Here is a 27,596-nt window from a genome sequence, read left to right as displayed (position 1 = left end):
CTTGCCTCTGATTTGAACGAAGGAGGGACATTTTGTTATAGTGACTAGTTTCTTTGTTAGACTCAGCCAAATGAATCCACCAGGCAATTTTTCTAAGGAAAGCGTGGGAGAAATCCTGCTCTTTAACTGTGTGTTGGAATTATTACAAGTCAACAATTAATGTGCCCTGTGTTTTTATTGGCCTAGTTCTCTCGCTTTGGTTTTGCATTTGTCTGTCTGTCGCATGATTGAGCCACCCGGCCAAAGATTAAGCACGTGCTGAACGCCCAGCCATGTTGAACTGGTGGCTGGGTTCATACTTATGAACATTATTGATGAAGAAGCAGATATTACGCATATATGAGGTGCCACATCAATACGTAAGCTTTAGGAGGTTCACTAGAATATACACATATACGCAATTCCGAAGCCCCTAGTGTTTCTTAGGCTGCGCTCAAAAGGTGATGCTATGCACGAAAAAGGCCTCTGCCGACGATATGGGGCTGCTTACTTCGGCAGGCGTCTACTTCGGCGCCCCAGTAGTACATGCGTACAGCCATTGACCCTTCCACGCAATGAAATATATTCATGCTGCACAAATGCTTCTCTTTGCAAACTACTATGCTATAGAACAATGGTTCTCAGGCATGGATGTGTCGGGGACCCTTCGTGGACTGGTGGAAGGGATGGGGGACCCCTTGCAGCGGAGGGGAAGGAGGGGGACGCGTTGGCAAATTAACACAACTGTAGCGTGAAACAGGTGCCTTTTATTGCTACCAAAAACATCAACGAAACGTGCCACATCACTTCATTTTGGACAGTTCATCAATGCGTGGCACAGTCGCGCTTAAATAGAGTTTCATATGTAAAAAAATAAAAAAATAAAAAATGGGTAGGTCCTGCAGATCATAAAAATGTTGTGTAAGGTAAAGTAGGGTAATTTTGATCTTGGCGTAGGGTATCTTGCAAAAAAGCGGTGATCGCCATGGTGCTACACCAGGTTCTGAGCGGCAAACTTGCTTCAGCGCTATGAAATTAAAAAAAAAAAGAAGACAGAGGATGAAGAGGAGAGGTGTGGGTGAAAGTTGTGCTATTTTCTAATGCCAACCTCTCCTCCTACTCTGATGGTTCAAGTCGCTCCCCCGGCTTCGCCTCGGTGGCTCCAGCAAGTGTGATCAACACTTGCTGGAGCCTTCGGGGCGTAGCCGGGGGAGTGACTTGACACCAGGGACGAGAGCGTAGCCGAAAAAGGCTCTGTCGAGACGGAGTGAGTCTGCGTCTTCCTTTCGCCCGAACCAAGGTTCGACTGCCTCGAGCTCCACGTCAGCTTCATTGAAATATCGCGGCCCTCTCCCGAGGTTTCTTCAGGGTCAACCATGGCAAAGGAGCCGTTCTTTCTGCGGCACCGAAGCGCACGGTGTTTACTCTGAACTTTGCCCGGCGCCGGGACCGCAGGGATCGCATAGGGGGCAACTTCGTGTCAACGATATGGAGGGCCAGCTTACGGGGACGGCTCCGAATTCATACTGTCTGGCGACGTCTTCACTTGGCACAAATTAACTTGGAGTGTGATTGATGAACGAAGCCCGTTTGAATACGGGCACTCATTACAGTCATATGTGAAATATCTTGTAGCTTGACTTCGCAGAAAAATTCGTGGAAACTTAGTTTCGTTATTGTTATGTCCGGGGTTGTCGTCGTCTCATACGCGTGCTCCTGGAATGGTAGTGAAAATGCATAGGCGACTTCGAATGGTTAAACCTTTTTACATTTACTCATATTCGAAGCGCTGCCGAACACTCCGGTAACGGCTGACACAGTAGCGGCAACATCGCAGGAGTGCATGGTCTTGAAGGAAGTCTACGCAGCTATACAGGGAGACAACGCGCACAAGCTATTGGGTGAACACTTCAACACTTACCGCAAGCGAGCTACGGAGTTGAGCTCTCATCGCGGCTGCGTCACCTTGGGATCAAAATTGGTGATTGCTGCGGCACTTCGCGAACAAGCCATGTCGCTTGTCCACGCAGGTCATCGAGGCACTGTTGCCATGAAGAAGTGCGCCAGAAGTTACATGCGGTGGCCGGGTATCGACCGCGACATTGAATCAACAGTTCACGATTGCCAATTTTGCCAGTGCAACCACAGAGGCCCACCAAGAGCTCCTATACCGAAATTGGAAAGACCAGAAACGCCTTGGCACACCCTGCACATTGACTTTGCTGGACCTATCGAATTATGTTCATTCCTGGTGGTTGTTGACACATACACCAAATGGCTGGAGGTAAAACAAATGGCCACAACAACATCGGCGGCAGTTATCGACACTCTGTGGTCGTTGTTTGCAACGTTCGGACATAACAGTTATAAAGGAAATAACCAATTAGAATCAACTTATTAACGCAGCGCAGAACAAGAGGCACTGAAAGTCACCCATCGCAGTGGGTGGCATGCTTCTCAGTTGCTTTTCTTTTGCGTTGTGTTCACTTTAGAGACAGCACCAGCCGTGTTTGTCGAGACCGTGTCACCAATCAATCAATCAATCAACCAATCAATCAATCAAGCAATAAATCAATCAACTTTCTTGCAATGAATAGGCAGATCGCCCCGACCTTCCACCTTCTTCGACTGAATCTGGCTGCAAGTTGCAGTGCTGCAATCGCCGCTATATCCTGGACATGCTTTTAATGGCGTTATGAGGTTTAATATGTATACACGTGAGCGCTATAGTGTCATATTTAAGCTTATCCGATGGAAGAAATTTGTACGACACTAGCCCGCCTGATGAAGAAAGGGGACGGCGAGTTATACAAATTCATGGAAGCGACGTGTGCAAGCTAACCATCGTTCGGGTCCTTGGCAGCTTCCCATCCTCCGTCGGTAAGGGCGCATCGATCGAGCTTCGAGATCGCCATCGGTCACTGCTTCCGCTTCCTCTGGCTTACCCCTTCCTTCTTACTTGGTCTGCCGCCACTTCCGTCGCGCGGCGACACGCTGTCGTCGCTGGAATTGTGTACCGCAGTTTTTGCGGTGCTCAGTCGAGATCTGTTTTTAGCCTCGCATACGAAGGTCACTAAAAGAAAACAAATGGCGTAATCGATCTCGGTTTCTTAGATTTTTTGTTGACTCGCTGTTTCTCTGGGCCAAGAGCAGACAAGTTTGCCCTTCTTTCTTTCTTTCTTTCTTTCTTTCTTTCTTTCTTTCTTTCTTTCTTTCTTTCTTTCTTTCTTTCTTTCTTTCTTTCTTTCTTTCTTTCTTTCTTTCTTTCTTTCTTTCTTTAGTTGATTTATTGATGGATTGCCCCTTTTTTGTAATTTCTCAATGGCTTCAAGTAAAAGTATCGTGTTAGGGGGCTATATAACAATTTATAGCGAGAACACAGGACAACAAAAGGAATTCTAAAGCAAGGTATTATACAGCAGCAGCAGTCGCCAGATTGACTGACTTACCTGCATAACGTCATCTTGAATATACGTGGCTCTTGTCTTGCAGTATTGGGTAGTTCTCTATTTGGATGCTTGTAAGAATACATGATTCTACCAAAACCACGCCCTAGGGAGCCCGAGTCGGCCGAAATCTCAATGCTCATCGAGCTGCCGAAGTTTGACATTTTAAAGTGCATCTGCCTTTGATGCCCTGTCTTTGTTAAGCGTGCTGCGTTCGCCCTACGCAGATTGTTTCAGTGTGATCGTCAAAACTTTTCGAATAATGTTGTATTATTACCGGCCAGAGAGAGAGAGAGATAATAAAATGAGGGATAGGCAGGGAGGTTAACCAGAAATCGGAGCATCCGGTTTGCTACCCTGCACTAAGGGAAGGGAGAATGAGAAATAAAGATGGGAAAGAAAGCGAAGAGTGAAATAGACGCGCGAAAGAGAAAAGAAAAAAAAGTGAGCTGGGGGCTATAGCTTATTCAATAGGCCACTACCACGCAAAAAGTTCAATAACGCCTTCACTGATTATCTGTGTGAAGATGTGAAGACAGACTGCCCACTTTGGGTCGCGGCGTCGAATCCCGGCATTTCCGATGGAGGCGCAAATCCTTGAGGCTCGTGCGCTTAAATATAGGTGCATTTTAAAGAACCCCAGGTGGTCGAAACTTCCGACTCCCTTCACTACGGCGTCTCCCATAACCATATCGTGGTTTTGGAATGTTAAACCCCAACAATTAATATTAACGTGGTGTTATTCCCAGCTCTGGAGCGACAAGACTCAGCGAGCTGGCACGCAGGGTGGCAGCTGCGTTTAGTTGATAACCTCCGCGTTCAGAAACGGATCTCAGCTTGAGGCCACGACTTGACGTGGCCGAGTCTATATAAGGTGACGCCTCTCGTGAACAAATCCGACACGCTAACAGCCTTTCCTCCGGTGCGTCTCCGAAAGACGTTAAGAAGACGTCAGTCGTTCTAGTGAGGTAATATGGCTTGAAATAAAGTGTAATTTCAGAATGCGGCATTAGGAACGTTCCCATGGCGCAGAAGTTTTGCAATATTGTGCAACACGGCTTAGATTGCAATAACGCCATAGAAGCAGACGAAAGGCACAGTCTGTTTACTTCCATTTTGGCCTGTCGTTTTCGCGCTGGTGTATGCTTGATAGTCTTCATCGGTTCAATTGGTACTACATTGGGCCTTATGTGTTTCGCAAATAGCAAAAAAAAAGTGGGGGGGGGGGGCAATGTGACAGTTGTTTCTTTTTCAGTGTCTTTTATTTTTTTCAGCTAGTGGTGCTCTTTTCAGCCAGTGTTCCGCACATTTGCTCACATAGGTGCGCGGGAATACAATGAATACGGCAAAAGCTATCGTGGTGGCTCTGTTTCAAGCGAACACCCAAGTTATAAGATTATTGCATCCACCGAGTATACATACAGCTTCACTTCCGAAAACCCCTCCCCATTTTGTTTTTTTTTTAAATTTCGCACGCCGCGCCGCTTCCTTGAAAAGCGGTCCCCATTAGGGAGAAACCGTCGCGATCTACCCCGCGACAAACGTTTTAAAAGTGTATGTACCGTTCCCGCTCTAGTTCACAGTTAACGATGTTTCTCTTTCTCATACTGTATTTTACTGTTGAGACAAACTAAATATACGTATCGGAAAAAGATTATCTCGAGACTCAGTCCTATAGTCGCAAAATAACTAGCTATTTAGCTTCAAAAAAATCCTTTTATTCTTTAGAAGGAGTGTAGAGTGCGCTGGATTCCGGGAAAGGGGATTGAGGTGAAAAAAAAAAAAAGGCTTCGTGACTTTGTATTATGCCTCTCGTTAATGCGAGAACAAATAGTTCTCTTTTTCGAGTTTATAAGGCGTATTGCATTGCATGTACATTATCTTTGGCTCTCGGCCTCCAGTCGTTGCTCTATCAGTGCAGCCTCTGCTCTGTGTAGCATCATACCTCGTATCGGTACATTTCCCAAATCGATCTAGGAGACACCCTGGGCGACCGTAGCGTCTCCCCTTCGACTGTGTAGACGGCCGCCTCTTCACATTTCGTCGCGCTCGGAGTCCTAAACGAGGGGCGGGGGTTAAGTCGCCGCCTTTTGTTCCGCACCTTTTCCGCCCGCTGCCCGTAACGAGCTTTTAACGATGCCCTCCTCGTATTTTCTCATTCACGTGGAGAAGGACGCTCCTCGCGTACACGGCCGGCGAGGAGCTCATTACACCCAGTCTCCGCGCTGCCATCTCGAGCACCGTGTTTCTCGGTGCGCATCGCTGCTGCCGATGACTGCGCGCGCACTTTTTGACTCTTCTCACGCGTCTACTTCTCGTGTAGCTTTCTTTTTTGTTTTGTACAATCGTAGCCGGAGCCTATTCTTGTCCCCGTCATCTGCAGTGTCTTGCTTTCACATTTCAGCTCTCGTTGGTTACGTTGCGCGATTATCGTAACGGTGCCTTCGGTGAAGTCCTTTTAGCACTTTCGTGCCGTGTGCTTGTGTCTGTGCTCGCGCTTTCGTTTTCACTTTATTTTTTTTTCTTGTCTTCGTGTTGGCAGAAAGTCGAAATGGTTATTGTAACGTTATTTTGTATAACAGTGGCTTCTCATAGACCGGGGCGCATATGTGGTGTGGACGGATTGTGAGAGGAACATCGCTGCCTCCTTCCTCGAGAGCGTGAAATCTAATTACAATCATATGATAGTTTTCCGCGCATGATTTGCTCACCGGAAATGAATGCTGGTATGTACGTCTATTCAAGCATGCTGAACATTGATAACATAAAGGAGGAAGGTGTCTATGTTGATGGTAAAGGAACCCGAGCCGGTCGAAATTTCTGGAGCCCTCCTTTACGGTGTGCTCATAATGATTTCGCCGTTTTGGGACGTTAAATCCCGACGATTAGTATTTTATAGTGACGGTAGTGGGTTTTGTATAGCGGGCAAAGGAGTGTTCAGGAACTGCTGGCTGGGGAATTTCGCTATAGCAGGGCTATAGTGGCGACAGTTTTTGTTTAGCCAGAATAGCAATATAGACTAAGTTGGTCGTCGAAGTTAGTTTCGAGTATTGCTATCTCGTAGAGTTCGATAACTGAAGTGAGCGAATTACGGAATTTATGTTACAGCTTATAAAGCTCAGTTTTCAACTGTTACACGCTGGAGGCGAGGCCCAGGAACTACTATGGAGTTTGCGCAATACCGCGCCAGTATAGTGTCCTGGAATAGGTGTCTTAGAACTATAGCAGTCAAACGTAATATTTCTTTATTGTACGGGTGCACACTTTTTTATACTGTGTTAGTTTTATTTAACGCGCATGACTTGGCATTTTGCCGGACGCTTATGTAGCTGTGTAATGAGGCAATAAATTGACTCTGACGCTGCACTTTACCTTCCTTTGAAGTACGCCCCGTCCTAGCGCTACCACTATTTTCGCAGCTGTTGTTCTTTCTTTGCTGCCATCGTCTATCGATTCTACCGATACAGGGTCAGTTAATTAGCGCTGGCGTTTGTATTTTATATAAAACAAGACACGTGGTAAGAAAGTACGTAAATTAAAATGCTATATAAGCTTCTCACCAGGCGTACGCCTTCAATGTGATGAAGTGTAGAAGGAAATAGCGAAGAGGGAAAGAGGGAAGGTGTTATTGCGACGGGATGGGCGGCTGTCGAGTGAGCGAGTGAAACAACCTTATTGAAGAAGATTTCTTCGTTCTCCTGCCTTCCTGGGTCTTGCACGTTTTGAATCTTCTTCTTGTTCTTCTACACTCTTTCGGTGCAGGAAGCTTTCACGCTATCTTTCTCGGTCGCTCGCTGTTGATTTCGTTATCCTTATTCTTGCACCGGCGAAGATTAATTAGGCGCCGACGTGTTTTCGGTTGTGATAGCCGGATCCGCCCGCGTTTCGCTGTTCGCTTAGCTCCGGTCGTTTTCTTGTCCTTTTTTTTTTCTCGAAAATAATTGCGACGAAAATGAAGCACTTCGATCCAGCTTTTGCACAATTACCTGTGCAGCTCCCGTTTCTGTTAACGGTGCCTGCGGCGAAGAAGCTCTTGGCTTGCTTATCGGATTTAATCGGTAGCGGGTGTTTAGAATTACTTACGTCTCCTGATTCTCGTTTTTTTTTTCAAGATGTTATAGAAAAACTTTGCGCGATATTTGATGATAGCTTTTATGCTGCTATTCTTACATGTATTCGTTTTTTTTTTTTGGTAGGGATGGGGTACTTACCGTGAAATCCACGTCGCGCCCGGAGACGTTGCCCTAGGAGCGAATGGAATCTGTCAATAGAAATAGAGTATTTATTATTATTATTATTATTATTATTATTATTATTATTCATACCACGACATATGTCTTAACTACGAGGGCATTATATTGGGGGAAAGGCATATCAGCATAGATATGTGAATACGCATCATGTGCGAAAAAGAGTACTACACAATATTACAAAGTGAGGCTTAGATAGTGTGCTAAATAAAAATATAAATAAAAATCGGCCGAAGAAAGGTTAAACGAAAGTATCGTTGCACATTAGCCCATAAAAAAAAGAGACAGAAAACATCTCCACAAAATCACTGTGGTGTCCTAAAATTAACGAGAACAATAAGGGGAATAGTCGTAAATAAACTAGATTTCGTAGATTTCGAGTCTTCATTAAGCCGCGTTCACTTGCATACCTCGGATAGAAGAAGAAGGGGAATTATGTTCAATTTATCTTCACACACACACACACACACACACACACACACACACACACACACACACACACACACACACACACACACACACACACACACACACACACACACACACGCACGCACACGCATATATATATATATATACACACACACACACATATATATATATATATATATATATATATATATATGAGATGTAACAGACACAGACAATGCCAAGGAAAGTATGGGGGAAGATATTAGACCGAATTGTAATGTAAATATGAAAAAAAAGGGTGAAAAGATAACTTGCCATAAGCAGGATCCTCATTAATATTGTGTAATACACGGAAAAACGAGCCGTTGAGTATACACTTCATATATATATATATATATATATATATATATATATATATATATATATATATATATATATATATATATATATATATAGTGTGTGTGTGTGTGTGTGTTTGTGTGTGTGTGTGTGTGTGTGTGTGTGTGTGTAATTTAGTTTCATGAAACTCCCTAAATCCAAGAGATGACGGCCGCAGTGGGAGGCATGTAGACTAATGTCTGACGCATAAACACAGTGCCTTGTACCTAACAACGAGAAACTTTGAAAAAAAAAACAGCAACCAATTATTTCGCCTATTTTTTTAACGGTCAGGAAATGACGAGGAGGAGGAGGAGGAGGAAGAACAACAGAATTCGGACAGGGAGCAAGAGTTTCACTTTGACGACTTCATCAAGCGGTGAGTGATGACTTCGTCTTTTGTTGTCATTTCTTATCCCTATAGAACTGCCTACCGATCAGTGTCTTAGTTTAGCAACCGTTAGTTAATATAGAACCCCGTAATGTTGGCAAGCATGGTCAGCCTAAACATTTACCTTTCCGGCTAATACAAAAAGCTACAGCATACCCACGGAGTAAATGATGATAAGTGAGGCGAAGCGTGTTTCTTCGTCCGTCCGTCCGTCCGTCCGTCCGTCTGTCCGTCCGTCTGTCCGTCCGTCTGTCTGTCTGTTTGTCTGTCTGTATGTCTGTCTGTGTGTGTGACAGACAGCTGGACGGACGGATGAATGCTGTGCCTCACTCATCATCATTCACTCCGTGGATATGCTGTGAATCCTCTTTAATCGTTATCTATACAAAAACCACTAACACCATCTAGTTAGGAATTTTTAAAGCTAACTTGAAGTGGCTTCTACTGCAACATACTACTGCTATGAGGGAACCACTCACACCCTACGGAGCTTCGCCCCTACGACTGCCTGCTTAATGGCAGGCAAGGTGGCGGGAGACCATGGTCTATGTGTATTGGATGACTGACACCTTATAACGCTAATCCTCGATGAGGAACTTAAGGTTTCGGACGGCAGTTTTCATTGGCGAAGACGTGAAGCAGTGTATGCTGCTTTCTGTGCATGGCTCTCGTACTATGTTCCAGCTTTTCAAAGGGCACAGCCATGTAACTTTATAGGAGAAAAATGACCATGTTAGAATGAAATACGCCTTTCAAACTTCCGTTTCCACAATCGATGTCCCCAGAGACCGAACTTGTACGGCCACTGTTAATCGTTCTGAGTCTTCGCTTTGCTATGTCTTGTTTGAAGTATACAGGAAGCCCGCGTTCTTAATCCACGTAAACCAACGAACAGAATTCTGCTTGGTCGCCAAGTTCACGTTTGTGTCAGCGTGAAAGGGCCCGAACTAGTAACGTAATAGACTTAAGAAGTAGTGATGAGTAAAAAGAGAAAAGAAAACTTGGTTATCAGCAGCACATAGACAAGTTCATCTTAGTTGAACAGAGCAAACGAGACGACGACGAAGAAATAGAAACACAGACAGGCGCTGTCTGGGCTTCTTTCTTTTTCTTCGTCGTAGTCTCGTTTGCGCTGTTCAACAAAGATGAACGCATACCAACTCGCTCACGCTTCCATTCTAATACATACACAGGTACTAGTGTGTACGACCTCTTTGTTTGGTAAGGTGGACGAAAAACAAGAAAAGAGAACCTGGTTACCAGAACCAATCAGGTAAGTACTGGTGTGTCCAACTCCTTTTGTTGGTGAGGCAGGATTCAATCTATTCGAGGCCTCTGCTGCACAGTCTCTGTATATGGCGGTACCTGTTTACTGCTGGCTAGCGGGTCTAGCATAAGATTCGTTATCCTCGCGAACTGCACTTTTGTTTTCGTCCACCTCTGCCACCTCCCCCCTTCCCCCAACTCTGTAGCCGGAAGCGGCAGCAGCGTCGCGCATTAGTAGCGTTCTGGCGACCCACGGAGCTCGCAAGCTTGCCTCACGACGACCGTAAGGCCGCATTGTCGTGTTCGTCGGGGCATCCGGGGACTCCGTCGTATACGAAGCCCCCGGGAAACGAAGAAACGAAGCGAATTGGCGGCGGGAAGATGGAACGAGGCATTATTGGACTCTCGCTCTCTTTCCCCCCCAACACACACGTCTGTCGGTCGAGAAGGCATGAGAAAGCTGACTCCTTCCGGCGGTGGAAGGGAGGGCTTGCCTGAGGCTGTATATTCATTCCGGCCTCTTTTGCCGCAATTTAGGTATCGAATGAAGCCGTGCACGCGAGCCCGAAATATTGAGGAGATGGCGAGTTAAAAAGCGTTGCATGAGGAGGAGGGGCTCACACTGTAGTGCGTGGTGGCGTTAACATTCTTCGCTGCATTGTGCACACGCGCATCTGAAGTGCATTGAAAGCTTAGATAACTAAACACAAGTAAAAGAAAAGGAGAGAGAGAAACAAAGACAATGAGAGGTGAAGACGATCGGAGAGAAATCTTCCTTTTGCTGACCGCCATTTCGCGTCTTCCGTTCTTTGATCTTTCACTCTTTCACTTATCTTTCTGCTGGCATCGCACGCAATGCGGTGCAGATCGAAGGACAGGGAGTCACGGACCCTAGGGAAAACAAGTGTGGAAAGAGCATACGCGCATAAAAGCAAACTGGAGTTTGCAGAAACGCTGCCTGCCGTCTGACAGGACAGTGTCAACAAAGGGTTGCCTGGTCGCAAGAAATAAAAGAGAGCGAGGAAACAAAGGGAATCTACAAAGAAACGAATTGTGCTGACAGAAAGGAAGAACGTTTTTTTTTTTGCCAGTGTCGCCTGTCTGGAAAAGCAGAACGCTGATCAGGGACCACGGTGTTGCATACGAAATTCACGGTCTCGCTCTTTGTCTCCAGGCCCTGCTGCAAGTGCGTTAACGGTATATACACGTCACGGCAAGGAAGAGGCGAACGAAATATATAAAACGTAATAGTAACGGGAATAACTGGGCACTTATTGGATACATTTCGGCCGCCGTGCCGCTCTTGCGGGACTCGTACAAGTCACCCCAGAAATGTTTCTTATATGAGTCCCCCTTGGCCCGGCTGGCTGGGATGTGTGGGCGGGCAGGACGGACGTGCTCGTGCGGCCCCTCCCTTACGCAGTCACAACTTGGTCTCGTCGGAATGCGGTCGAGCGCGAATTGTTTGCCCTCGATTTATTTTTTAGTGATCGCGTGACTGTGTGTATGCGCTTGCTTGCTTGCCTGTCTATGTGCGTGCGTCTGGTTCTCGTTGTTTCTTCTGGCGTCCGCTAGAATGCGTGCCGGAATTTACTATATATATATATATATATATATATATATATATATATATATATATATATATATATATATATATATATATATATATATATATAAGGGAAAGAAGTATATACCTAAGGGCTCGTTTTTCCGTGTTTTAACACAATAATAATGAGATCTAACAGACAGTACTGCCAAGGAGTGTACAGGGGAAGTTATTAGAACCAATGGATTGTAAAATAAGAAGAAAAAAAGTGGATGAAAAAATAACCAGCCGTGAGCAGGAATCGAACGCGTTCGATATATATATATATATATATAGCACCGAAACTTTCGGTTTTTATAGTTTTCTTGCGAGAAAACTTTGCCACAGTGTTGAACTGCAGATATAACTTCGTGTCGTGACGGTTATTATATTTCCAGCGGGGCGTGGAACTGCGGTCGCACTGCAGACGAGAGCGTCAATGTTTCTTCGCATTGGTATTGCTCGCGCGCTCCTCTCTTAATGTGTGTGTGTGTGTGGGGGGGGGGGGGGGGGTGCGTGTGCCTCGTTTTTTACGTTATTGAAAGTCGAGAGTGCAGGAGAATGAAAGCACGAAAATTCGTGTTACGAAGGAGAGAAGCTATCTCTAAAGATGATTTTGTACTGAATTTATTCTCAGCGTTTTGCCTCGGATAACAGTGGTCAGCTTTTGCCGAAGTGTCAGGACCCTTCTTTGTACATTGCTTCATTTCCGATCGGACAGCTAAGTTGGGGCAGATTTTGCTCCTTTCCGGTCGTCCCATGGTCGTGTAGTCTACGCGCAGGCGACTGATTCGGGGCACCTTGACGCTAGCCGCTCAATCGAGAGGAGATGCCGTCGTCATCAAACCGAGAGGAGGCACGATCGTTACCAGCGTGCAGACAGAAGAGCTCTTCCGAACAAGGCGACCGCAATCGGCGGGGATTAGAACTTCGCATCGTTTTCGTTTCGTCGCAATTCTGTGCTTTGTGTATGAGTTGGCTGCTGGCAACGTTTCTTATGGGTGGGCACGTTGGAAACGCCGTGCGCCTATTAGCGATTCATGGCCCTTGCAGCGGAGCTCCGTCTCCACTACTGTTGGCGTAGCTTGCGTAACCATGCGCTTATGGCTTAGTAGGGGCGGACGTCGGGAAACGGCTGATCACGCAGGCACCCCTCTCCTCCCTGCAGCCCTCATCGCCCTCAAGCGTGAAGACTGACGGACGCTCGTCGTGGGATCCTCGCGGTTGCTGCCGCCATCAATAATGGACGCGTCCGGTCGCCTCCATAGTGCGTCGACGCTGGCGACTTGGTTGCCTGCTGACGAATTCATGGTCGTCTCGCGCGCTCAGGCGGGAAGGAAGGGAACATAGGGAGACACTTTGGCCGGCGTCGCCATTAAGCGAACAACCACTTAGTTCGTGCGGGTATGAATGTTTTCGCTCGCCCTATCGCAGCTGTGGCTCGCTCTTTTATGGAACTTGGAGGCGGCCGTAAACGAGAAAAAGAAGATGGTGGCAAAGCATCGCGACGAACGCGAGTAAATTAACGCGCGCTCGTAAAATGAGGCCGCGCGTTAGGGGACATGCGTTTTGGTGACACGCAGCATACGATGCCATTAGGTGAATGGCCACTTGAGAGAGCCGCGCGCATGAATATAGCTCGCGTGGCGCGTGTTGGAAGGCGTCATTTTCGCATGCGAAAGTGCCGGTGGAGAGCGCAAACATATATACTTCTCCGAGCCAGGAATAGTGTGCAATCTCTCTCGCGATAAGCTTAAGTGTATTTATTTTTTGAGAGCCACGTGCAATGCGAGTTTTATAACTTCCAGTTCACTCCCTTCTTTTTCTTCTTCTTCTTTCGTGCTCGTTCTGATGAGGTCATGTAAACAATGTAAGGTCAACAGTTGCTCTTTGTTAACGAAACTGCACTTGGCTTCCGTAGTAGTGGCGTTGGTACAGTGCTGGTTGCTTTGAGGGGATCCTGTAATGACAAGTTTTTCAATGCATGGCGTGTTTTGTTGCCTTTTTGTTTTTCTAGTTTTTTTTATTAGCGGTGCTTTCAATCGCGCTTTACTGCATACAGAGACAAGCCGTACAGTGTTGATGATGAGAAGGCTGTGCTCCTGGCGTGGGTGGTCTGTTTGGAACGTTGGCACCGCTACCGCGAAGAGGCCATCAAAACGACATTTCGCTGCACTAATGGCAGTCATCGTGGATGGCAGGCTGGGCTACTGTTCCATCTTTATTGTTCTTTTCTTGGTCTCTCTAATCTAGGGCAGCGTGTGGCTCAAATAAATGAACGAAAGATAGTGAAATGATGAGAATGTATTACTTGAAGCGGGAAAAAAATGCAGTCGAGGAAACAATGACTCTCGCCACATTGGGAGTGCGAAGATCACACATTCGCCGAGGTACTTCCCAGTGAACGGGGCAGCAAAGAGAAGGCGAGCTCTAATTTTTATTTTTCTGTATTTTCCCAGTGGTCACACACTTGCAGTGAGGCAATCGGAGAAGACGCCGTTTTCTCTGGAGCGAATCGAGGTCGCTGAATTCAATTCAGCTTTCCCAATGGCCTCCCGCTGAGCGCTCTGTTTCCTGAAGATAATCAGCCTCACTTTTCTTTTTCTCTTCCCTCGCAGTGAGTGAGTGAGTGTGTGAGTACGAGTTTGTGTACACTTTCGAAAGTGTACACTGGCTGGCGCGTCCTGTTTGAAGAAATATTTCTATTTCTTCAGAAAATGTCTTGTTTACTTCTGGATCGTCTCTTCTGAGAAACGAAACATTTCGCCTTTTTTTTCTTTTTCTCAAGAGCTTGGTTCTCGGATATGTCGCCTCACTCTGGGAATGAAAGCGTCCTCTTTTCGTTTTCTGTTGCAAAATTTGAACGGCGCACGAAGTAAATCGCTCTTTTATCGTTTTCTATTTCTGGATTATTTAATACAAACACGAATACAGATTTCCTGTGTCTTATTTATCTTGGTTATACGCATCGTTCTCATCTCCCGACATCTACCGAGAGCGAGACGAAAGGCTGCAGGGACTCGAGTGGAGGAGGGTAGGGAGTGAGCATTTCTAAGGATACCGTAGGGACGCATGCTCTGTTTACTCTTTAATATTGAGCCTCGCTTTCTCCGGGCGAAAGGAAGTGACGAATGACCAGTTTTATTATGCACAGATCTCTCTCAGAAGAGCGAGTTGCGTGCATCGGGGCTTTACAGTTTAAGCACGTTTTAATCTGGCTCTCAAGCGACCGATTTGAACGGCACCGCCCCAGCCTCTGTACTTCCGCCACATTGGAAGCAGGCTCCGTAGAGCTTCTGAACGTTCTCAACATTAGAATTATTCATACCTCAAGGAATGATTTTCTCGTGCAAGACCGTTAGCGTAGCTAATATATAGCGCTTACATTCAACGCCGCAAGCGCCGGGGACTCTGGCCCTCATTCTAACGCATCTCAATGCTCAGGCTTTCAGCACTCTGAATAGCTATAGTCAGCATAAATAACCAACGATCGCGATACTATCAAATGCAGACTCAGATCGCAGCTGCTTATGGGTTTTTATTTTGTGATAACTGGAGAGAAGCTATTGGAGAGTGGTATGTGCGTACGTACAGTCGAATAGCACTATTTATTTTCTGCCACTCTCTGTCTAGGGAACAGATGTATGCGAGTATTTCCTTGTAATAAAGTGAGCTTTCTGGTCGAAGAAGTGCATTGAGAAATGTTCGACTTGCGGCACCGATGCCTGATCGTCAGTTCAGTAAGAGGAGTTACGGTTTAAAGGGACGGGGTGTTCTCGTGCCCGAGTTGTAGGATGGTCTTCTTTGTTTTTATGTCTACATTAAGCTTACCCACCGACAACTTACATACGTGTGGGTCGATGGGCGCTTAATGCGAGGCGCAGAAAATGCACGACGTCTTTTGTAAGCGTGGTGGACGGGAAGCACGCAGCTACTACGGGCAAATCGTTGTTCAACTTTGCGGCACACAGCTCGCCAACTTCATCTTATGTACTAAATATTTTGATGGTACAGCAGACATACGCGTAGGCAGGTATATAGTCACCCGGGCCACTCGGTTGTTGTCTGTGCGAGTGCCACAACGGTACTGGTGGTTTACGACTGTCTATGTCTTTAGGCTGTTGGACGACGCTTCGATGAATTCACTAAAGTGCGTGCGTAGAGCATCCAGTATATTGTAGCGATGCTGAGGCAGACATGCTAACAAAACAAGCGTATCTATTAGGGCGAAATCGTGCCCACGAGTCTAACGAGTATGGTCGTCGAAGTCCGAGTAGTCGAATTCCACACATCCAAGTGTATTTTTTGTAGCCAGAGCGCATGAGCGCGTGGCTCATGTCAGCCGAGTCTGGCCTGGTGCTCGTGCCACGATGATTGCAGCGGGATACTTGAACGTGGCCAACCTGTCGTGGCATTATCCTCCTCCTCAGACGAATCGTCTCAATGCTTGCGACAGTGAAAGGAAGCATGCGCACTCTCACTCGTTTTCCGACGATCCGTCATGATAGGGCTTCATGCGGACTACGTGTACCACTTCCGTGGGATCGCGGCGTCTTGAGCTCTCATGTCCAGCGGATCTGACTTCATAAGTGACATCGCTGATTCGGTGGAGTACTTTATAAGGGCCGAAGTATCGGCAAAGAAGCTTTTCAGAAAGTCTGCGGTGGCGCACTGGGATCTATATCCACACTTTGTCACCAGGCTAATAAATTGCGTCACTGCGTCGCTTGTTTCACCGACAAGAATCGACGCGCTGTTGACGGCGTATTTGGTATTTTGCCATTTGTCGTCCTTCGGCTCTCTGCAAGAAGTCATCTAAGTCATGTGGACATCTGTTTTCATGCGGTAGTGGTAAGATGGCATCCAGTGGGGTGGTTACTCTTCGGCCGAATACTAGTTGGAAAGGGGCAACGTGGGTTGTTTCTTGAACGCCTGTATTATATGCGAATGTTATGTAGGGTAATATGTCATCTTACTATTTATGTTCAACATCGACATACATCGATAGCATGTCGGTCAGAGTTCTGTTTAGGCGTTCGGTTAAGCCATTTGACTGAGGGTGATACGCCGTTGTTCTTGTGTGATCGGTATTTGTCATGCGCATCAGGCATTGCGTTAGGTCTGCGGAAAATGCGGTTCGCCTATGCGTAATGACGACGATGGGCACACTATGTCTGAGGACTATGTCGTTCACAAAGAACTTGGTGACTTCGCCAGCTGTCGCACTGTACAGAGAGTCAGTCTCAGCATAACGGGTCAGATAATCTATGGCTACGACTATCCACTTCTTGCCTGCCCACGATGTCGGGAAAGGTTCTACGAAGTCCATGCCGACTTGTTGAAATGGGGCATCCGAAGGGTCCATTGGCTGGAGAAGGCCGGCTGGTTTTACGGGTGGAGTTTCGCGCCGTTGACATTGACAGGTTTTTACGTAGCGCCGCACTGATGCGACCGACTTAGGCCAATTTTACTTCAGGCGAATGTTCGGCTCACACCCATGCGTCCAGATGTTGGCCCGTCGTGACATGCATACAGAATTTCCTCTCGCATGGCTGTAGGTACGACTACTAAAAACGTTTTGCCATTAGGTGTGAAATCCCTCCTGTAAAGGACACTTCCTCGAAGGCAGAACGGGGAGAGCCCTCTGGAGAATATGCGAGGGACTTGAACGTGGGTAACCTTTGGGTGTGGGGAACCTATGAAGAGCGGCTGTCTTTCCGGGATCTGGACGAACGCCGTGAGAACTAATATCATGTCCAATGAATCGCAGCTCTTCGAAGCCGAAGTGGCATTTTTTGGTTTTAATTGTCAAGTTTGCTGACCGGGTGGCTTGCAATACTGTGCGTAGTCGCTCTACATGTTGGTCAAACGTTGCAGAGAATACCACCGCATCATTTAAATACGCTAGGCTTGACTGCCATTTCAATCCCGCGAGGACAGTGTCCACCATTCGCTGGAACGTCGTGGCGCGTAACAGAGGCCGAATGGAAGCGCTTTGAATTCGTAGAGGTCATGTGGTGTTACGAATGGCGTTTTTTCATGGTCCCGCTCGTCGACCTCTATTTGCCAATATCCGCTTTTTAGATCCAAGGAGGAGAAAAACTTTGCGGATTGCAGCCGATCTAGTGTATAGTCGATACGTGGCAGGGGGTAGACATTTGTTTTAGTTACATTGTTCAGTTTTTAGTCGATGCAGAATCGAAGAGTGTTGTATTTTTTTCTTAGCGAGCACTATGGGGGACGCCCATAGACTGTTCGATGGCTGGATGACATCCGAAAGCATCTCCTCTACTTGCTTCTTGACAATTTCTCGTTCTTTTTGGGACACTCGATATGGATGCTGGCATATAAGCCTCGTGGCGTCTTGCGTTATAATTCTGTGTTTCGTAATTGACGTGCGCTAGGCCTTCGAGGCTGTTGAGAAGCAATCGGAGAATTCTTTTACCAAGGCATAAATCTGTTTCTTTTGACTCTCCTGAAGGCTCTGGTTGACGTTCACGGATGTGTTGATGTTGCAGGCCACTGGTCGAGTGGTTGACGTCGTTAATCTACATAGTTCGGTCGCCATACAGAAGTCATGTAAATAGGCAATAGCCGTGCCTTGAGCGATGTGTTGAAGTTCATTGGAGAAATTTGTGAGTAGGATATCTGCATGGCCATTCGTCAAGTGAACAAGACCCCGAGCCCCGCAGACATGTTTGTTCCAAAACAGCGCTACATTTTTATCTGCTGTACCTTCGCGGTTGTACAATGCGTCATTCTCTATGAGCGCCATTACACTGCAGCGTGGTGGCACAGTTACGTCATCATGAACACCGCGCAGAGCAGTTAGGCGTCGTTCCTCAGATTCCTCCACTGGCATAGCTCGTTCAGTCGAAAACGACATGCTGGACGTACGCAGGTTAATTATGCCGCCATTAGCTTGCAAAAAATCCGTTTCTCTAATGATTTCCCTTGAACATTCTGGTAGCACCATGAAATCGGCAATGTGAATAAGGCCCCGTATTTAAAGTCTTGCAGTGCATCTGCCAAGGGGCGTAATAATGTGACCGCCTGCCGTGCGCATCTGCGATCCACTCCACTGTGTCACAACTTTCTTTTAGCTTCTTCACCGTCTTCTGACTTATCACTGAATAATCGGGGCCGGTGTCCACTAAGGCATTCAACTCTCATCCGCTGTGCTACGTAAGGGCTGCAAATTTTGGCGCATCATATATGTAAGACTGGGTAACACGTCGCGCAGAATTTCCCGTAGCCACACAGTGCAACGTGTGTATTATTTACTTTTGTGAGACGATGTACAGCTGCTGTAGCATGCCCTTCTACCCACGCACCATCCCTCGGGACACAGGTTTCCAGGTGCTTTCACGATGAGTTGCCTCCGCGTTACAAACGCCCCCCCCCCCCCCCTTCTATTCGTCGTCTCCCATCTTCCTTCCGAGAAGTGTTCAAAGCCCCGCTCGGCGGCTTTAAATAAGTAAATAAGGTGTGGTGCTTGGCGTCTGCTGCAGCGTTGTGTGGCCGCGCGCGCCTGCCTGCCGTAGTAATAACTCAAGCCGCCGCTTTTCCATCAAACTGCGCAAGCGCGTCTTCATTCGTACGGGGCCATGAATTTGAGATCACGTGATCGCGCTCCCCTCCTCAAACATTACGCACCGAGCCGGACTGGCTGTCGGTCGACCATCTGGCCAAAATAGTTGCGTGCGGATTCGTGTTTGTCGTCTTCTCGCTCAGTCGTTCGTTCGTATTTCCGAGTACCGTGCGCGAAGCTTGAAAGGTTCACTTGGCTGAGACACTCTGTGGTGGTGTTCGTCCTCGCGGATATCTCACCGCGCACAGACGTGCGTTGTGGCCTACGGCAATACAGGACTGTCCCTTGAGATGCGAAGAATGTCTGCCTACAGCGGTGGGTCTAATAAATATTTACAATGGGCCGACGAGAGCCTGGTCATGTATATTCGCCATCGCTGGCGACCTACTGTGCTTGTATCTGTTTTTATGCGTACTACTTTCCTACTTTCCTTGTTTCTGCATTTTGCTGCCTTCTTTTATACCCTTCCCTCCGTTGCCGTCTCTCCTGGACCACGCAGTTTACCTTAAAGTGAGATGTATGGCCTGACATTCCTCTGGGCTGCCCCACTTTTCTCCCCAACAGAGATGGCGAGCTGGGCGCACTCGGATGAGACCTCCGTCGTCTTTGTCGCTGCCTCGCTGGGAGATTATGTGGTTCCCGCGGCGTCTCTGCCGTCTAAATTGTTTGCTTGTGCAGACCTATAGCGGGTGTGTCCATGCACTGCTGAGTCGTGTGTACGCCCGAAACACTGCCCCGGACGCGCGGGTTGCGCGCCGTTGTTCAATTTCCCGCCGGGACAGGTCGTGAATCCTGCGCGCACTACGTTTAGGGACGACGGGTAGGGCACTTCTCGCTACGGCACAGTGGGCAAACCAAGCCTCGTTCCGGGACGCTCCCGTCCGCTAGCGTGGTGGGCCTCAAATATACATGAATCATTGCGCACGTTGTTCTCTACGTTGGGGTGTCCTCGTTTCGTTTTCTTTTTGTATCATTCGCTGTTTGTTTGGCAAGCGTGGTTTGTTCAACAACGAAAAGACTGTGCATGTAGAATTACACTTGCTTGTCCGATGCAGTATAAGTGCTCGTTTCTCGCCTCTGCGTGGATAATTTATCTAATTAATTGAGGCGCAGCCATCTATACTTTTTGTGAGATGATATAGCGAACGTTCACCGTGTACAGATGATGTCGTTCTTCTTTTTAGCAGTGACGTCGTGTTTTCCATTTTGGGAGTGTTCTAAAATTGAGAATTTTACGTGCAGTTTGATGTAAAGTCTCACAATTGTAAATTGAGGGATCAGAACGCAAGGTAAGCGGTCTTCGCAGTTTTTCGCTTAGGTGGCGCACTACAGAGTGAGTAAATATCCTTATGTCAACTATTTCATCGTAATTCTGTGTATTTTCGTGCAACTCTGTTTTATGGCGAATGTTTACATATTCTTTTTATTGTCGTGTTGTTTCATTCCCTTTCTTATTCCTGCGGGAAGCGTATGGTGATAGTTTGAAGCGTTCAGTAGCGTCTGAATTGAGCTTAACCACAAGTTTATTCACACCTTATTAGCCTTCATGTTTCGTGTTTATAAACTGCATTATCTTTAAACCTAGTGTGGTAATAGGTTACTTGTCGAACCCACACGGACATAACTTTCAATCATCTGCACCCCATCTTCCGATTTTTTGGAATTTACACAACTTCCGCAAAAAAAAAAAGAAAATCTGTTTTAGCTAACCCCGGTCCGTAGAGCGAGCCGCGATAATAATTTTCGTAGTACGCAGTCATGTATGAATACAGTTTTTTTATCGTCTTAACTACGCGCATTTCAAAGTTCGTGCGCGGGCTGTGTAAAATTTAAAACTCGGATGGTTTAGCAGTCCCTGTAAAGCTATCTTCCTTCCGAGCATGGTAGCAATCAGGAGAAGCATTCACCACTAGGCTGGCTTCTCAGCGGCGTCAGTCGCACGGCGAGGGGTCGTTAACTTCTGGCGTTCCACGTCGGTGCGCACGAGGGCACTTCGGAGAGGAGTGCGTGGAGGTGTGAACCCCGGGGCTTTCTTGAGTGATACCTTCCATTCTGTGTGGCGGCAAAGCCTGTGCCGCGTCCGCGGTGTGTGCTGTCTTTTGCTGTGTCGGCGTGATGTGTGTGAACGTGTATGTGTGAAGGGGGAGACGAGTGGGGATACCGCTGTTGCGGTTGGGTTTTCTTGCGGGGCGACTCGCCTTGCCCCCGGATTAGAGGATCCCCGCGGGAGACTGGGCGCGCGAGAAAAGTGGGCCTTGCTTCGGTAAAGGCGCGATAAACGTTTCATGGGCTTCCCTTGGCTCGTGCACACCGCGCGAGAAGTGGCTACGCCGCTCTTCTTTGTCTTGCTCGTGTCCAGAAATATCAGTACAGTTCGTTTATATACTATGAGTCATGTTTGAATTCTTATCAACGCGTGCATGAACGTGCTTTTCAGCTTTTGATCTGTCATATTTCCCTTGGTTTTGCTTGCAGCGTTCGTTCTGTTATCTGTTGTTGTTTAGCAACGGACTGCTACACATTTCTGAGTCCTATGTTGACTTCCAATTCCTATGTGTGATCTCTTTGTTAGGTTTAGGTGTCTCCTTGACTTTAGGTTGTAACCTAGCTAGAAAAGTCTGATAACAAAAGTGTGGTGAAAAAAAAAAAAACTTCGAAATCGCGTATAATGCACCTTGGTAGAGAAAGCGGGTAAAAGTGCGTCGTAGCGTTGTGTGCACCGGAGGAGCGTTGGATGAAAAACAGCTTACCATCTTACCTGTACGTAGCGTCCAACAGGGCGTGTTGGATCTCCGCAGTTATTTTTCTCGATGTTTGTTGATGTTGATGCCGACAGGTGATCAGACTCTCACACAGTCTTCTTGCGGTCGTCGAACGAAGGTGTGCGTAGACTGTAACTTCTCTGACGCCTTGTAACAATGTGTTGATGTGGCAAGTAGTTCGACTTTTTCGCCGCTGATGGGAGCGGCAGCGCTCACAGCGCTGCACACTACTATCGAGATAACTTGTACCGGCGGCGTTGTAAGGCAAGCCACCTATGCCCTGGCTTCGGCTCGAAGTCCCCGCTGCCGCATGTGATTAGGCATTACGTGGCTGTGAGGATGGATTAGGCCGCTGCAGACAACCAGTAAGTGCCGCCAGCTTCTGGCTCTTTCTGTGTGTATGTATGTTTTCTTCCACGGCCTTTACGAAGTGAGCTTTCTCTGCTCTGGGAATTGCCCTTTGGCTCTTCTCGCCCCCGCGCCACTTGTAAGGCACCGCGGGCTCTGAGCATTTCTTGGTGTTCTCCAGTGACTGGTTTAGGCGATACTCTATGGAATCGCTCGGGCGTTTCGTCGGGCATAGGAAGGGCCTGGCGATGCGCACCAAGCTGCTCTGTTAAGTCGGAGACGGTAGGACGTCTTTATATCTTTCATTTATGTATCCATCGTCTATAGTGATAGTACATGCGTTGTTGTTTTTGTGTAAAGTACTCCTACTGTTGCTGATCAATCAGTAGCACGCTAGAGCATGTTGGGGATCACTTGGCAATCTGAACCTTCGTTCGTGCGCTCATAAGATGGTAAAAGAGGTTGTGACAAGTGAGCCGGACAATAAACGAAGTTGACAAGTGAGCCGCATAATGAATGGAGTCGCAGGTGTTTACTTTGCAGCACTCATCCTGTCAGATAGTGAACTCATTCGATTTGTTCTTTACTCCTTTCGTACGCCTGTCCACTTTTTAAGTTGAAACATGGCGTCTCGCTAAAATTATTCGTAACATATTAAGGCAGTGTTGTTCCGGCAATACTTTTGGGCGTAGTAACCGAGTCTCGAGAATTGGTTTAAGTATGAAACAAAAGAAAATACTTAGGAAATACTTCGCAGAGTCTCCCAAACTCTTAATATACTCTTTACATTGTGCGGTTTTATTTTCATAGAGTGAGTGTCGTGCACCCGCTGATCGTCTTCACATAAACAAAGTCATGTTTTAGGGAAACGAAGAATTGGCTTCGACTCCGTATGGTGATGCCATACGCTCTTATTAGCGCGGAAGTTCTTTATCCGGGGGCCCACTAAAACTTCAGTGACGTATTTCCGTCACGGAAATGACGTCGAAAAATCAACTTGATAGGAATAGAAAGAAGCAAACTTCCGTCAACAGATGTCGAACCTATGACCTCTCGGTCCGCCATTAGAGAGGCCATGCACGCTATTTACTGCGCCCAGTCATATACTTTGCTATTTATACGTGACACTATAATGAACGCGCCGTTCACAGCCGGCTGTTCTCGTCGATAACACGGCTGGAGCGTTGCACTCAAATTTGAAGAAGTGCGTATAACAGTGACTTTGGAGAAGTCATCGCCGTCAAATAAAAACCTTCAATTTTCTCACGTGAACCGTGCGGACGGGCTGTGTTCAGGAAAGAATGCTTTTAGTTGTGTTCAATAAATATAATTTCGAATGGTATCGCCAGAATGCAGCTATTAGCTTCAGAACAGTGCAACGCAAAGCTTTGCGTTCGAATTGCGCATGCGTCGTACACTAACCTCTTGCGTGCTCCCGTTGAGCGACGAATGCTAACGCTATGCTTGCAACGCCCGCAAGCCGCACGTACGGTATTCTAAAGCTCTTTATTCATTGCAGTAAGGCGCGTCGATTAGACACATGTAGCGCTATCCTAATATACACAAACTTGTCACCGCGATTCACTCACTGCATATATTTTACCGTATTACGAAACCAAACAGCCATAAACTAAAACGGATTGCTACTCATAGCCACATTTCAGCATCGTCTTACATTTATTGTAGCACCGTGCACATTTTTCGAGGGTTGATGTTCTATACTGCTTGCAGATTCCTTCTAGACCATTCTACGTTATGCTCGCACCTGGAAGGCGATTTCTCGGCTCGGAGTTCTCGTGTACTGTGGCACCTTGCGGGCGGAGTAAATTTCAAATCGATTTCTTCACATCGAAGTTGAACGGTGGAGGGGATAAGAGGTGGGGGGCGGGGATGTCAGGGCTGACTGCTTGACGAAAGTTTTCGATGGAGATTCTCGACTCGGCGGGGAATGCATATTCGTGTCATCGGGTCATATTGGTGACGCGGCAGAAGCGTATTACTGGTGCGCCGCTTATCAACGCTCCGGCGAATTTCACCTGCGAGAGGACGAGGTCGTTACTGCGATAAGATTGGGTCCCCCCTCTCCCATGTCTGTGAGGCTGCGAAATCCGGAGAGTGTATATATAGGACTTTCGATTTAACCCCGGAAACGACACTGCGGGAAATTGAACTCGGCACCATAGTTGTTTAGCGCTTGCTTTGACGGCGATGTGTGAACGTGGTGGTCTCATTTCCTTTATGGCGGGGTCATTCTCGGCCACACTGCGATAGTTCTCCCCGGCCGCGCGAACGCGCTCGGCTAATTTGAATTCATATATTTCGACCCGCCGTTACATCCAACCTTTTCTGCATAGCCGGCTGTCTCGCTATGTTTTCGTCGCTTGCCATCCCTTGACGTGCTTGGGAGCCATTTGCCGCAGTCTCTTAGCGCCTCCAACATTTGCATTGTCTTTGCATGCTCCCGCGCTTTATCTTCCCCAGGAGACGACTCTCCTTTAGTGCCCATTGATGCAGCCCCTGATTTCTTCCGCCCGATTACCTATTTCCGCCATTTACTCTGGAGCAATAAAAATAGAAAGAAAAAAGAGAATGAAATAGAAATGAACAGGAATATGTATAAGCGAAGAAAGTAAGTGGCTTTGGGGGGCGTTTTATTTAGTTCTGTTTCGTTCATCATCCCAACGCTTTTCGACTAGAGTTGGCATTCGGTACCATGGGCCCTCTATTGTTAATGCCTTGTTAACTAAAATATGTGAGAATTTCGCGGGCGGTATGAAATTATCCGTGAGCCCTCACGTGTAAAATACCTTAATTGTACCCAAAGTAGTTTGCGGGACCAGTTGCAATAGTAAACATTGTTACTATTCCAGCATTTAAGCGAACTTATTAAGAGAAGGTTGTATTCGTGCAGTGAAGAGATGTTATATGAGGTTGTGTCTCTCATGCGTTTTGGTCTGGCTGGGAGCGTAGGCATGCACCGATAATAACAGTGAATATTGTGCTAGATGCTTGCGCTTATCGTCATGACTAGTTGCAGATTTAGAATGCATTTCGCTGTGACTCGCTGCTGTATTAGTGGCCGGTCGCTTCGCGCTTAACTGAAGACGGGAATAAATGTATGCGGCAATAAGTATAGCTTCTCATTGTCACCAACAATTCCAGTTCTGCACACCGAAGCCGTAGCCGCGTCTTCAGAATCTTGATGGATGCAAAGTGGCGGGATGCAACAACATTTCGAATTGCGGGGGCGCGAAGCTTGTGAATGTAAAAATTAATCACCCATCTTTCTTGCCTTTTACGTACTCTGCTTTTAGTCGTGACATCGTTTGGATGAGCTAAATTCGTTTTCTGAACAGCATCAATTTCGCTCGCGATTCTGAATCTACGCTCGCAGTCCGCGCAAGCAATCTGCTATTTCTTCAGCATTGGGCCGTTCCAGCGACGCTTAAGTAATAGGCCGTTCCTAGGAGGAAATTTACTGAAGGCTGTCGCCTTTTGTTGGCATAGATGGATTGCTGACTGAAGCTCCATGAGGAGCGCCTTTCAGGAAGCTTCCTCGTTTCCGGCTGAACCATTCCGATTGCTTCCGGCCTTGTCTCGCATTACTTCCGAGCATGATCATTCCTCTCTGCGGGAGAGGGCAGGATCGCGTGCACGTACTTGGCATGTATATAGGCCTGCACGTACTTGGCCTCGCGCGCATGCGTCTTTTTCAGCGAAGGAGTGAGAGAGTGGGCGCCTATGTCTGGGCCTAAGATCCATTTGTCACTCCAGAGTCGGCACGTGTCCAGCGTTCTAGAGCCCCATTTTTGTTTTCTTTTTTCGGGCGAAGGCAAATGCGGTGAAGCCTAGGCGCTATTTCGCGATGAATTTGAGATTGATGACCGGCGGTTTAGTTGTACGAATGGGCCTTGCTCAAAGACGTTTTCGAGTCCGTGTGCTCCATCTCTTCGGCTCGCCTGTTTCGCGTGGTTAGGTTCGGGTGAGTTGTTGAGTAATGTTGCTCAGGCAGCCTCGTCTTTGTCCTGAATTCGGCGTCTTTCATAATGATATGGTGGTTTCGGGACGTTAAACCCCACACATAAATTTATATTTGTCCGGAATCAAGAGAGTGATGAAGACTCGAACGTCGTGGAGATGGTTAGATTGGTTTAGTAATCGCTTTATGTTTAACAAGAATGTACGCACCTTAGCGTCGTCTAATTCGGCAATTCATGCATGGAGGACACGTATAGTACTCAAGAAATAATGAGAACTCAATTTATGCCCCCAGCTTGTATTGTCATCATTATCACCCTTACTTTTTCATTCCTCATGTTGTTGCGGCTCAAGCTCGAAACAACATTTTTATTGAAAAAAGGCCGAATCACATTGGTTCGAGCTGGTATTCTCATGCGTCTTCCTTACGAAGTCACGTCAAGAAGGCAGAAGTCCGCTTTGAGACTGCAGTGCCTCGACGAAGAGATATTCTACATTGTGTCGTTATGTAATCGTTAGGTTGCCACAGGAACCTTCAGGTAAATAATGATTTAGGAGAGTGCTTAATGAAATATTGTTACTAAACTCACGAAGCTGTATATTATAAAATATTTTTTTTTCATCTCTCACGATGTTAAGCAACTTAGACACACACACACACACACACGCACGCACGCACACACACACCATATATATATATATATATATATATATATATATATATATATATACACGCTCACAAACAATCGGAACCGAGCTACAGCCGTTTGCAGTCTCGTGGCGTTTCCCTCTCCAATATGCAACATAGTTTCGAGAACTTTGGACAATTCTCATTACAAATGGCCTTGCTTCAGTCATCTCTTTGGGTAAAGGGAACGGAAGAACGACGCGCACTCGCCATGACAAGACGCTCAAATCCGGATGCGGAAGACGGACGTACGCTTCCACTGTTTATCGCCTCTTGCGAGCTTGTTTACTACCCGTGTGATATCCGGTTGCGTTTGCCGCTCAAACACGCTAATGACGTCGAGGTGGACTCTTGCTGGTGAAAGCCGGCAGCCGAACGAACGCTCCTATTCACGGTGGATTACGATGCTAAGCTCTATAGAGTAGGTAGCGGGGTCCCCACAAAGCGGGAAATCGAACACCGACAATGCACGGGAGTTCATTATCTCGTTGGCCCGTGCAAACGATTGCTCGATTCATGTACGCCT

At 47.0% G+C, this 27,596-nt stretch overlaps 2 protein-coding genes across 4 annotated transcripts in view; one reads left to right on the top strand and one right to left on the bottom strand.

The window, feature by feature from the left end:
* timeout (circadian regulator timeout) overlaps nucleotides 1-27,596 on the top strand; it is a 318,914-nt gene that overhangs the window by 150,899 nt on the left and 140,419 nt on the right. Inside the window, exon 16 of the mRNA XM_037423870.2 lies at nucleotides 8,756-8,840. Within this exon, the coding sequence (XP_037279767.2) occupies nucleotides 8,756-8,840 (85 nt within the window). The remainder of the gene's footprint in view (nucleotides 1-8,755; nucleotides 8,841-27,596) is intronic.
* LOC119172098 (uncharacterized) overlaps nucleotides 1-27,596 on the bottom strand; it is a 252,954-nt gene that overhangs the window by 90,536 nt on the left and 134,822 nt on the right. For 2 of the 3 annotated variants that reach the window (XM_075892932.1, XM_075892931.1), the window contains exon 2: nucleotides 7,637-7,686. The exons of the other annotated variant lie outside the window; for it this stretch is intronic. The gene's annotated coding sequence lies outside the window, so the exon portion shown is untranslated. The remainder of the gene's footprint in view (nucleotides 1-7,636; nucleotides 7,687-27,596) is intronic. 3 annotated transcript variants of the gene reach the window in all.

Source organism: Rhipicephalus microplus, chromosome 4 (genome assembly GCF_043290135.1).
Source record: "Rhipicephalus microplus isolate Deutch F79 chromosome 4, USDA_Rmic, whole genome shotgun sequence".
Lineage (NCBI taxonomy): Eukaryota > Metazoa > Arthropoda > Arachnida > Ixodida > Ixodidae > Rhipicephalus > Rhipicephalus microplus.
The sequence above is the reverse complement of the archived record's forward strand: the minus strand, read 5'-3'. Positions and strand labels throughout refer to the sequence as shown.